Genomic DNA, 12,755 nt, shown 5'->3' with positions numbered 1-12,755 from the left:
AAAAAGAAGAAGAATCAGAGCAAAAAAAAACAAACAACGGGGCTCCAGTAGCAGTCACTGTTTGGACCCCATTTGTTTTCTTGCTGAGGTGTGGCAAAAGGACAGTAACACAAAGTGCTGCTGCCTCATATTAGCTTCAGCTGTACTTTACTAATTATTTTTTCACAAACCTGAAATTGCTTTAAGAAGTGATCTCTGTATTTCCAGTATGGAGAGCAGGTACAGTAAAAGCAACCAATAATCCTTTTCCTGTACAGTTGGGCATAATATGACATGTTTTTTGTGTCCAGGTGAAAGATCTGGAGACACATCTTCAGCGGCTCAAGTCAGATCTCCATAACAGTGTTAGCTTCATCCAGGAGCCGAAGAAACTGAAGGAAAGTGTGCAGACCATCTATGCCATCTATGTGCAGCAGACTGATAGGGTGGGTGGTCCATATAGTGTAGTAGATCCCTTAGAGCTCACTGGATACTGAGAATTCATCACACAAACAATCTAACACTGTAACAGCGCAGGGTTAATTCCAGCCTTATTAAGACTCGTAATTTACACAGCGTAAGAAATGTGGAGAAGTTACAAACCGTGTGTGTGCCTTTTCCAAGGTGGAGAAAAGCAGTGTAAACGAACACACTGAGAGGGCTTTCTCTCGCCAGCCTGATGACCTGCAGAGGACTGTTAATACTCTAAGGACAAGGTTGGCTAGATCTGCTGAGGAACATGACAAAGCCTATGTCAAGATCATGAAGGTAAATTCTACAACAGACAACACTGCATGGACATTTCCTCTGACTAGTCATCAGGAATCCAGGTCTTATTTTTCTTATTAGAATTTTTGGAACAATCATTCAGTGTTTCTTCTTCCTGTGATGTAATCCTGAATCCTGAGCACAGTTTTACTGAAGACATGATATTCTAAAAGCCCTGACACACCAAACCAACGGTCAGCCATCAGTCAAAGTTAGGCTGTTGGTGAGCATCTGCTGCCTCAGTGTCCAGCACCACTGGCCCTTATCGGGGCTAGTTGGCCTTTTTTCTGCCGATTCAGCATTTCTTCTTCTTCTTCTTCTTCTTCTTCTTCTTCTTCTTCTTCTTCTTCTTCTTCTTCGTCTTCTTCTTCTTCTTCTTCTTCTTCTTCTTCTTCTTCTTCTTCTTCTTCTCCTTCTCCTTCTTCTCCTTCTTCTTCTTCTTCTTCTTCTCCTTCTTCTTCTTCTTCTTCTTCTCCTTCTTCTTCTTCTTCTTCTCCTTCTTCTTCTCCTTCTTCTTCTTCTTCTTCTTCTTCTTCTTCTTCTTCTTCTTCTTCTCCTTCTTCTTCTTCTTCTTCTTCTTCTTCTTCTTCTTCTTCTTCTTCTTCTTCTTCTTCTCCTTCTTCTCCTTCTTCTTCTTCTTCTTCTCCTTCTTCTTCTTCTTCTTCTTCTTCTTCTCCTTCTTCTTCTTCTTCTCCTTCTTCTCCTTCTTCTTCTTCTCCTCCTTCTCCTTCTTCTTCTCCTCCTTCTTCTTCTTCGTCTTCTTCGTCTTCTTCGTCTTCTTCGTCTTCTTCGTCTTCTTCGTCTTCTTCTTCTTCTTCTTCTTCTAACTTCCGCTGTGACTTCCGGTAGGGACTTTCCCTGGTACCTAGTAGGGGAGTAGGACTTTGAGATTACCCAGACTTCTTGAGGGGCAGGACTGTTTGCTGAAGAATGCTGATTGGTGGAACACACACACAGCATTCCGCACTTCTGTGTCAGTGTGTCTGTGGCTGCAAACTTTATTTCATTTCTACAAGCTCCACTTCGTTTGTGTTTTGATGAAGGATGGGTACCGAAACCCAGTACTAAATTACATTGTCAAAGACCGTAGTAATGATAAGCGCTAACGGTATGGGTTCTCCTCTGTGCTCTGTGCGCCGAACTCCTCCACACGCACACACACACACACACACACATCCACTGACGCGACATGGTAACCGGTGAACAGCCGAGCAGCCGTGGTGGAAACAAAGTGAAGATAACTCAAAAATGACTCCAGTTGAAAGGAGCTACATTCGTTACTGTAAGTGACATTAAACCTTAGCGAGTAAGAGGCCAGCACTTTATCAATACATGTGTTCAGCAAGCATGAAGATGTAAACATGTAGACAGTGATATTCAATATGCTCTGTCCGCAGTCTCTCATTCACTGACACTAGTGTCATGTCTTACACAAGGACAACACACTAGTTCTGCTGATAGCGGATTGTTACTCATAAGCTCAAATGACAGCTGTCTGTATGTAGACTAACTTAGTTTGACACTTATCTTAAAATACTTTTAAACTTAGCTACTAGCTGAGACAAACAGCCCCTTCTCTCTACACCAGCATTTTATTGATGATGTTTTGGGGCCTCTGTGACTTTATCTGTTTTCTGTGCTGTTGTGTGTTTTCTGTGTTGTCTCTGTCTGTATTTTATTGCTTTTTATTCTTGCTGTAAAGCACTTTGTGATTTTATCTGTGAAAAGTGCACACGCCGAATCATCTACGTCATCACGCTAATTTGAATACATTTTCCGGAACCTTGAGGTGCGGTGGAAACGCAAACCACACAGATTACCAGGTAAACAAATTCCTGGTAATAAAAGTTCCTGGAAATGTTGGTGGAAAAGGGGCTAATGTAAATAAAGAGATAAAGTCAAGAGGCAGTGAGACCAAAACAAACTTTAGATTCAGATTATTTTTCTTTAGCCATTGGGCTCTTAATCAGAAACGTTTCCAGATGGTTTGTGTTATTGTCCACTGGTGCACAGTAAATATACTCTGTTCTTACAACATTGGATTGTGTTGTTAATATGCTTACTGGCTAACTAGCATCATGACAGTCTTCCACTTTCCCTTTTTGAATGACCATTACAGAGGGCTGACTGCTGGTGTGGGGAGTTATTTTCTCTCACGCAGGTGCAGAGCATACACTCCTGTTGGCTGTCGGTTCAGTGTGTTCATGTGCAACTTTTTGGCTGAAACATGGTGACAAGAGGAGATGCAGCAAGGCGCTCTCATTGCCGCTAGTTTTCTGACAACAGTTTGGTGTGCCTGGGCTTTAACAGTGATTGTTGTCCACTCTGCAGGAGAACGTGACTCTGATTACGGAAATCAATGAACTGCGGAAGGAGCTGCATTTGGTGAAGACTCAGGTCAAAGATTATAAAACTCAGCTGGCCGCATTCAAGAAGTCCAACAAGTCACATCCTATCACAGAGAAACAGGAGCCCAAACATGAAGACGTCAACTGAGAAACTAAAAAACAGAAATCTCTGAGAGTAACCCACCTCCTCCACCAGGAGCCATGGTAGCCCTGCAGCGAGAAACTTAATCACAAATTCACCATTAAGGCATTATTAAATATATTTCTATTAAAACCATTGTTCCTGTTTATTCACCATGAATACCTGACATGGCCTCCAGCAGCAGTTTTGTGTGTTCAGTTTAGTTTTCTAGAGTCCAGTCATTGGACTCCTTCAGACCTAAAACAGTTGTGCATTTTAACTTTTTCTTTATTATAGTTGATATAAACCCATCTAACAAAGACTGATCCAGTTTGAATGGCCAAAGTCGACATGAACATGTCAAAGTAATACAGTATTTATGAATATACATCAAACACATGAGTGTAACCATCATTTAGGGATTAACCCTTAAGCAAGCAAGCTACAGTTGGTAACTTTTTAAAATAACTTTGTCATATTGCTGAAATTGTCACTAAATAGTACATGAAACGTAATCTGTGGAAAAAAAATGAACCTGGTTCCTCCTCACACCCCCAGTGCTTCTAATGGCATTTGCTAGAATCTGTCACAGCTCACAGAAAAATCTAAGGAGCTGAGGAGTCTCTATCACAGCCGTCGATCATGTTAATCACTGCTCCTGAGCTGCGGTCAAACTGTCAAACTAGGCAGAGCTGACAAGTATGAATCAAGGTTCTGTTACTGCATTGCCTATTTCCCACCTCAGATCTTTTCAGAAACATATTTTAGCGTACTGTTTAGCTGCAAATTGAGAAAGTTTATGGCCCCACTGCCATGTTGAAAACAGACAAGCCAAGTGTCCTGAAGCCCTGACATAAAAAGTTGTTTGGAAAAACGTCATTTGAACTGTTTTTAGCCACATTGTAGCCTGTAGCTCTAACTGCTTCTGTGTACACTGCGCTGACGTGTGCGCTTGCGCGCGGGACCAGCGAAAGCACGTGAACACACATGAAGGCGGTGCCGATGTCTCACAGTCTCACGCAAGCGCACACACGTCAGCGCAGTGTACACAGAGGCAGTTAGAGCTACAGGCTACAATGAGGCTAAAAACAGTTCAAATGACGTTTTTCCAAACAACTTTCTATGTCAGGGCTTCAGGACACTTGGATCACTACGGACAAGCAGTATGGAGATATTTTATGGTTTCAATTCTGTGTTCTTGGATGTTCTAATCTGGGTCGCTGAAGTGCAGGTAGAGGGATGTTGGATGTCCTACTCTCCGGGTCATCTCGCAGTGAGCTTTCAACAAACAATAAGCCATCTGAAATCTGCCCGTTGCAACCAACATCTACAGCTATGGAAAATGTATGCTTATGATTGCAGAATGTTGATCCAGTTAAATGTGAGGAGCTAATATTGACGTGCTTCTCATCCAGAAATCTAGGCAGTTTGGGAACTCTACTGAGCCTGGAATCTATCGGCGACTTGCTGCCACTCTTCCACTGTGTCTGCACACTGAAAAACAAAAAACGGGGTACAGATGACCCCGGCCCAAGGGCAAGTGGAAGCCCATGAAAAGGTCTATGGTTGACCTTTTAAATTGGATCAAATACAAAAGTGTACTTACTGACTTATAACTAACAATACCAGTTATATGTATTTACATGATGAATTAATGTATTTTTATAATGAAAACACATTTCAATGTGCCAGTTGATACTCCCACCCCTGCAGGTATTATGAAATGGTTCAGTCCATCTCACAGGGGGTCCGATGCACACTGTGCAAAGTGCTGCTAATGTAAGAGAGGCTGATTTCAGCCTGACCAGCTAAGTCAGAATGCCTCACCAAAAATCAGGTGCTCTTAAAAGAAAAGCCAGGGTACAAAGAGAACAAGAAAATGAGCAAATATCTGGTAAAAACAAAAAAAATTAGATGCGAAGAAGCAGCAGCGCCGAGATGGTGAGTAGTAAGGCAGACTAATTTCTAGCAAATAAAACCTGCTGTATTGGGCTCAGGTTTAAAGCTACAGCGAATACACTGGTATCATATTAAACTAGTAGACATAAGGCATCCATTGGTACCAACCATGTTAAGCTGTCTTGTCAGAAAGGGGGCCAAGTAACACTCCAATTTTACACCACATTTTGGTGAGGGGAAAAAGGAACATTGCTGTTATTGGGTTTTTGTTCACAATTATTTCTGCATACTGGGATTCCTAAACCTGGAAAACTGAGAGTTGATAGCCATATACTCTACACTATTTCAGTTCTGCACAGAATTTGACCAATATATGATTAAAGTAGTACAAGATTTGTTTACTCCCGATTTGATCTTAAGATTTAATATCACACAGTAATGTCTTCAGTCAATGTTTGTGTAAAGACTGACATACGCAGGGACTCAAAAGCAGACTCGTGCACAGTGGAAAACACAGACTTGTCCTTTAATCTTGCCAAAGTCGGTACACAGGAGGTCAAACAGCGGAGGCAAAGGTACAGAGACGGCAGGCAAAAGCAGGGTCAAAAAAGGGTAGCTATTGGTCAAAAAACACTGAAGACTCACAAGGAAAAAAACGCTGGAATGCTGTCACAAAGAAACAAGACGAACTGGCACAGAGGGGAGAAAACAAGCAGGCTAAATACTCTACAGGGAGGGGAGACAATGAGACACAGGTGCAACACATTAGGGGCGGGGCAGGTAATCACACAGGTGGGAAAACACGAGGGCAGGAAGTGAAGGACCTGAAATGAGACAACAGGTGAGTTTCAAAATAAAACAACAAAGATAAACGTGAGAACAAAAAGTAACTAACTAACAAGACGAGGTGTGACAGTTTGACTTTACTTTTCTCATAGAGGGCATTTTCTTCAGCCAAAAAATACAAAATACATGTGGAAATATAATATAATTAAATGGATTATAATTGCAGGAAGTATAAACTTTTGCATAGTTATACTTAAGTGACACCCCCCCCCCACACACACACACACACACACTTACATTAATGCAGTGTTTCACTTCCTAACAAAAACATCTGTAAAAGTTTTAAAAATAAAAGCACAATAAATGTGTTTATATGTCCATAAACTCACACAACCTGCAAACTTTTCTTCAAAATAATCTAATTTATTGGACTGGATTTTTACCTTTAGAGTGAACACACACTTATTAGACATGATCAATATGTCTTCATTAACAGGCTATGTACCACAGTCCTTTAAGGTAGCTGTAATTAAACCTCTTGTAGAAAGCCCTCCCTTGATCCAGAGGTGTTAGCCAACTATAGACCAATATCTAAACTTCCCTTTCTTTCAAAGATCCTTAAGAAAGTAGTCGCAGACCAGCTGTGTGATTTTCTCCATGATAATAATTTATTTGAGGAATTTCAGTCAGGATTCAGAGTGCATCATAGCACTGAGACAGCACTAGTTAAAATTACAAATGATCTTTTGATTGCTTCAGACTAAGGACTTGTCTCTCTACTTGTTTTATTAGATCTTAGTGCAGCGTTTGACACAACTGACAATCAAACTCTGCTACAGAGACTGGAACATTTAATTGGCCTAAAAGGTTCTGCACTAAGCTGGTTTAAATCTTATTTATCTGATCGTTTTCAGTTTGTTCATGTTAATGATGAATCATCTCTATGTACTAAAGTTTGTTTTGAAGTTCCACAAGGTTCTGTGCTTGGACTAATCCTATTTACTCTATATATGCTTCCTTTAGGTAACATCATTAGAAATCACTCTATAAATTTCCATTGTTATGCGGATGATACACAATTGTATTTACTGATAAAGCCAGAAGAAACTGATGAATTTACTAAACTTCAAAAATGCCTTAAAGACATAAAAACCTGGATGAGCACCAATTTCGATATAGTTTCTCTAGATGGCATTACTCTGGCCTCCAGCACTACTGTAAGAAACCTCTGAGTAATATTTGACCAAGATTTGTCTTTTAATTCCCATTTAAAACAAACCTCATGGACTGCGTTTTTTCATCTGTGTATTATTACTAAAATTAGGCCTATCCTGACCCAAAAAGATGCAGAAAAATTGGTCCACGCTTTTGTTACCTCAAGGCTGGATTACTGTAACTCCCTATTATCAGGTAGCTCTGATAAGTCTTTAAAAACTCTCCAGCTAATTCAGAATGCAGCAGCACGTGTACTAACAGGAACTAAGAAACGAGATCATATTTCTCCTGTTTTGGCTTCTCTGCACTGGCTCCCTGTAAAATCCAGAATTGAATTTAAAATTCTTCTCCTAACATACAAAGCTTTAAATGGTCAGGCTCCGTCATATCTTAGAGAGCTCATGGTGCCATATTATCACACCAGAACACTGCGCTCTGAGAATGCAGGGTTACTCGTGGTCCCTAAAGTCTCCAAAAGTATATAACAGTTGATCACAATTTGGACATACTACGGTTCCCAACATAGACTCCATGTCAATCAATCAATCAATCAATCAATTTTATTTATAAAGCCCAATATCACAAATCACAATTTGCCTCACAGGGCGTTACAGCATACAACATCCCTCTGTCCTTTGGACCCTCACAGCGGATAAGGAAAAACCCAAAAAAACCCTTTAACGGGGGAAAAAAACGGTAGAAACCTCAGGAAGAGCAACTGAGGAGGGATCCCTCTTCCAGGATGGACAGACGTGCAATAGATGTCGTACAGAACAGATCAGCATAATAAATTAACAGTAATCCGTATGACACAATGAGAGAGAGAGAGAGAGAGAGAGAGAGAGAGAGAGAGAGAGAGAGAGAGAGAGAGAGAGAGAGAGAGAGAGAGAGAGAGAGATATATGCAGGTAATGACAGTAGCTTACAACAACATTAATGAAAGTAATAATATTATAGTTATAATTCTGGCTACTGTGGTACAATATGTTGAAAGTATATATTAATATCTGGCAGTATACATGTGTGACAATAGTCATATGTGTATAATAACAGTAGAAGTATGACTGACTAATGATGGCAGCAGCAGGAGGCATCTGGCAGGACCACGGCAGCAGCACAACCACACACGTCACGCTGTCCAGGCACCGCTGTGATATGAGTTAATCTGAGAGACAGTGGAGCACAAAGGCTCCGGAGAAGAAGCCGAGTTAGTGACATCCAGAATGGCCGAGTTAGCAAGATGCAGTAATAGGATACAAGAGAGAGAGAGAGAGAGAGAGAAGGAGAGAAGGTGCCCAGTGTATTATAGGGGGTCCTCCGGCTGCCTAGGCCTAAGTCAGCCTAACTAGGGGCTGGTACAAGGCAGGCCTGAGCCAGCCCTAACTATAAGCTTTATCAAAGAGGAAAGTCTGAAGTCTAGTTTTAAATGTGAAGACGGTGTCTGCCTCCCGGACCGTAACAGGAAGATGATTCCACAGGAGAGGAGCCTGATAGCTGAAGGCTCTGGCTCCTGATCTACTTTTGGAAACTTTAGGGACCACGAGTAAAGGCCAATTTCCACCAGATGTGTGTTGGTTGCGTCTGCGCTCTGGCACAGCAGCGGAGCCGATAGGATTCCATTCTAGTCAATGTGTGTGTTTCCACCAGCTGCGGCTTTGCTGCGTTCCAGCTCCGTCTCAGCTCCGGCACTACGGAGCCCTCCGCAACAGATACGCAGGACTTCTATTTTTGCCGGACGCCGGAGCACAACGCAGCAATTCAGCACAGAGGAGATCGTGCAGGGCAAGAAGTTGTGCACAGAAACACAATAAAACATCCGGTTAATTTTCAAAATAAAGTACATTGTGTTCACGGCGGATCATATTTCCCTGCACTACACCTTAAAAACTACATAATGGGCAGAGGCAGGCCTGAAGTCAACAAGTCAGAGGTTTTCAGACGTCATTTCACCCCGTGAACACCATGGACGAGGAGATATTAATCATGGCAGTGCACCGAGATGTCTTCCGGTGGAGCTGCACCGCACCACACAGCAAACGCAGCCGATGGGTACTGATGGACGGCGGAGCACGCAGCGGATAACCAGCGCTGCCATTCCGCAATGGACACGCATCCAGTGGAAATCCGGCGTAACCCTGCATTCTCAGAGCGCAGAGATCTGGTGGGATAATAAGGCACTGTGAGCTCTCTAAGATATGACAGAGCTTGACCATTTAGAGCTTTATAAGTTAACAGTAGGATTTTAAATTCAATTCTGGATTTTACAGGGAGCCAGTGCAGAGAAGCTAAAACAGGAGAAATATGATCTTGTTTCTTAGTTCCTGTTAGTACACGTGCTGCTGCATTCTGAATTAGCTGGAGAGTTTTTAAGGACTTACTAGAGCTACCTGATAATAGAGAGTTACAGTAATCCAGCCTTGAGGTAACAAAAGCATGGACCAATTTTTCTGCATCTTTTCGGGTCAGGATAGGCCTAATTTTCGCAATATTATGCAGATGAAAAAATGCAGTCTGTGAGGTTTGTTTTAAATGAGAATTAAAAGACAAATCTTGATCAAATATTACTCCGAGGTTTCTTACAGTAGTGCTAGAGGCCAGAGCAATGCCATCTAGAGAAACTATGTCATCAGATAAAGAGTCTCTGAGTTGTTTGGGGCCAAGAACAATAACTTCAGTTCTGTCTGAATTTAACATCAGGAAATTGGTGCTCATCCAGGTTTTTATGTCTTTAAGGCAGTTATGGAGTTTAGTTAATTGATTACTTTCTTCTGGCTTCATCAATAAATACAACTGTGTAACCCGTCTGGGAAACGCTACATGTCAGATGTACTTTGTATTCAGAAAAACCAATCTTCGAAAAATCTATCAGAATTTCCTAAACAAGATTTCATTTTTAATTTTTTCAATTTCTTTTAATGACATGGATGGAGAGAAACATGGAGGCAAGTTTGTGTCAACTGTTACAAAAAAGGGCACATATTGAAATCCTTGTTCATGCTGGATGGAAACAGAGTTTTTAGTTTGTGGATCCAGGCACATTCTCATTGTAACAGTCTTTTTTCCTGGTCGCCACCTCTGCAGTTCAACGCCGCCTTCTCAATGCCGATACATTTGAGATCTTTAACCCTGTGTCCATGTTCACAGAAGTGGTGTGCTACAGGGGATGTCATGTCGGCCCGTTTAATGCTGCTTCTATGTTCATTCAGCCTGATTTTTAATTTGCGGGCTGTCTGACCAATATAGTACATGGGCAAAACAGTAAGTAAATGACATAAGATGTGTTACAGGTAATCAGAGATCTAATGTTATATTCCTTTCCAGTATGCGGATCGTGGAATTTGTCAGTTTTTACCATATTGTCGCACAAAGTGCAAGATCTATAAGGAAAACTACCACAAATACACTGGAGCTAAAAACTAAAAGACTAAAAGGCAATAGGATAAGATAAAACAAGTATGAGATGGATTGAGAAGGATTTAGAAAAAATTAAAGATTTAAAGATTAAAATAATATTAATAATAAATAAATAAATGAAGATTTAGAAATTTAATAATAATAAAATACATAAAGATTTAAAAATAAATCATTTAAAAGCATTAGAAATTAAAATAACATATAATAGAAGAATTAAAATTGTAAAAGAAATCAGTTAAAAGCCAAACTAAAAAGGTGAGTCTTGAGTCTCCTTTTAAAAACATCAACAGTCTCTGCAGTCCTGATGTTCTCCGGCAGGCTATTCCACAAGTGAGGGCCATAATGGCTGAATGCAGCCTCCCCGTGGGTTTTTGTTCTGACTTTTGGAACAATTAAAAGGCCAGTGCCGGAGGACCTCAGGATCCGCGAGGGTTGATATGATAAAAGCAGGTCAGATAAATAAGATGGCCCAAGACCGTTAAGACATTTAAAAACTAATAAAAGAACCTTAAAATCGATCCTGAAACACACAGGGAGCCAATGCAGTGATCTTAAAACTGGTGTTTTAAGGCTCCTCTCCTGTGGAATCATCTTCCTGTTGTGGTCCGGGAGGCAGACACCGTCTCCACATTTAAAGTTATAGTTGGTAATCCTGTTCAGAAACACTTCTTGTTATATTGGGTGAAATGGTCCTTCCATCCTGAGAGTAGTCAATACATAATGTGTTCAGAAAAAGGAATGAAAAAATCCGACCTAATATAGTTAGGGCTGGCTCAGGCTTGCCTTGTACCAGTCCCTAGTTAGGCTGACTCAGGCCTAGTCTGCTGGGGGACCTCCTATAATACACCGAGCACCTTCTCTCTCCTTTGCTAACACTCATGTCCTGTTACTGCATGTCAGTAACAGGACATGACTCGCATTAAACGGTCCGTGAAAAAAAAAATCTTTTCCAGCAGATATTTTAGTTACAACATGATTGAGCTAGCAAAGCAGTTTTGTGTTGCTATGTGTGGTATTTATTCAGTTTTAGGAAATCACGATGTCTAGAAAGCATCAGTGGCTGCAGCTGACAGGGTCAGCTAACAGCAGCAGCAAAGCTAACATGAGGACGTCATCTGTTAAAAGCCTCCCGTTGTCAGATACGACATGAAACCACTCCAGTTAGCTCAATAATGTTGTAACTAAGACATCCGCTGGAAAAAATATTTTCTTCACGGATGAGCACACATTTGATAAAACGGAGTTAAATCTCTCGGCATCCATTTTCAAGCTCTCTGTGTGTTTGTTTCCTTGCGGACGAGAAAAGGGGAGCGCACATTTCCGAGAAGGCGTGTCCTTTTCAAAAATGCAAGAGCCGTTGCTTTGTTGCCGGCCATTTTCGCCGGTGTGTTAAACACACTTTACAAAGGAGTGTCCCCAGACTATCAGAAGGCAGAGATCTCTGATTGTCTGGTGGCGAGACTACAGAAAACATACCACCCCTTTTACCTGATTGACAAGTGGTATGTCCAGTCTGCTGCCCCATGACCCTCCTCCAGTCCCCAGGTATCAAGTTTCACTCCAACACTGCACCTTCGACAAGAAGACGAGTTTCACATGGTTCACAATGGGTAGATGCAAGTTTTTGGATAGATGGCTTGACAATACCGTATATAAATACTGGTTCGCCAAGGATTCCCAATTCACACACAGAGCTAGATGCAAGCTTTGTGTGAAATCGTTTGACATCACCAACATGGGGGAGAAGGCGATTCTGAGCCGCATGAAAGACAAAAACGCAGACATCTCGTTACTGCATCGCCTGCACCCAGAGTCCCAACCTTTTTGCCTCAGCCCAGACATTGAACTTACCTGAGTTTTTATTTGCATGCCATTATGGTACTTGGTTACAATCGCCTATTAAGAATAATTAAATATGATGTGAAATATGATACACTGATAGATTTACTCAGATGTCCCATATTCTCTAAAAAAAAAAAAAACAACAACACTGAGAAGTCTGGAAATTAGGGTATGGAAAAGTATGGAATTTTGAAATTCCAAATGTGTAGGGACCCTGGTATGCTGTAAAGCCTTCTGAGGCAAATTGTGATTTGTGATACTGGGCTTTACAAATAAATTGATTGATTGATTGATTGATTGATTGATTGATTGATCCACAGCAATCTCCTGGTTCTTCCGGTTTCTGTTTTTGTAAGACAAATAGAGGGACTCCTGCCGCCTGCT

General features: G+C 41.2%; 1 protein-coding gene across 2 annotated transcripts in view; it reads left to right on the top strand.

Moving 5' to 3' along the window:
• cfap57 (cilia and flagella associated protein 57) overlaps window positions 1–3,595 on the top strand; it is a 54,560-nt gene extending 50,965 nt beyond the window's left edge. Inside the window, exons 19-21 of one of the 2 annotated variants that reach the window (XM_049570094.1) lie at window positions 291–425; window positions 604–747; window positions 3,079–3,595. In XM_049570094.1, coding sequence (XP_049426051.1) covers window positions 291–425; window positions 604–747; window positions 3,079–3,243 — 444 coding nt within the window. In that variant the 3' untranslated portion in view covers window positions 3,244–3,595. The remainder of the gene's footprint in view (window positions 1–290; window positions 426–603; window positions 748–3,078) is intronic. The other variant, XM_049570012.1, reaches the window with a different exon arrangement.
• Window positions 3,596–12,755: the final 9,160 nt, after the last annotated feature.

Source organism: Epinephelus fuscoguttatus, linkage group LG1 (assembly GCF_011397635.1).
Source record: "Epinephelus fuscoguttatus linkage group LG1, E.fuscoguttatus.final_Chr_v1".
Classification (NCBI taxonomy): domain Eukaryota; kingdom Metazoa; phylum Chordata; class Actinopteri; order Perciformes; family Serranidae; genus Epinephelus; species Epinephelus fuscoguttatus.
This window is presented reverse-complemented; position numbering and strand designations above follow the sequence as displayed.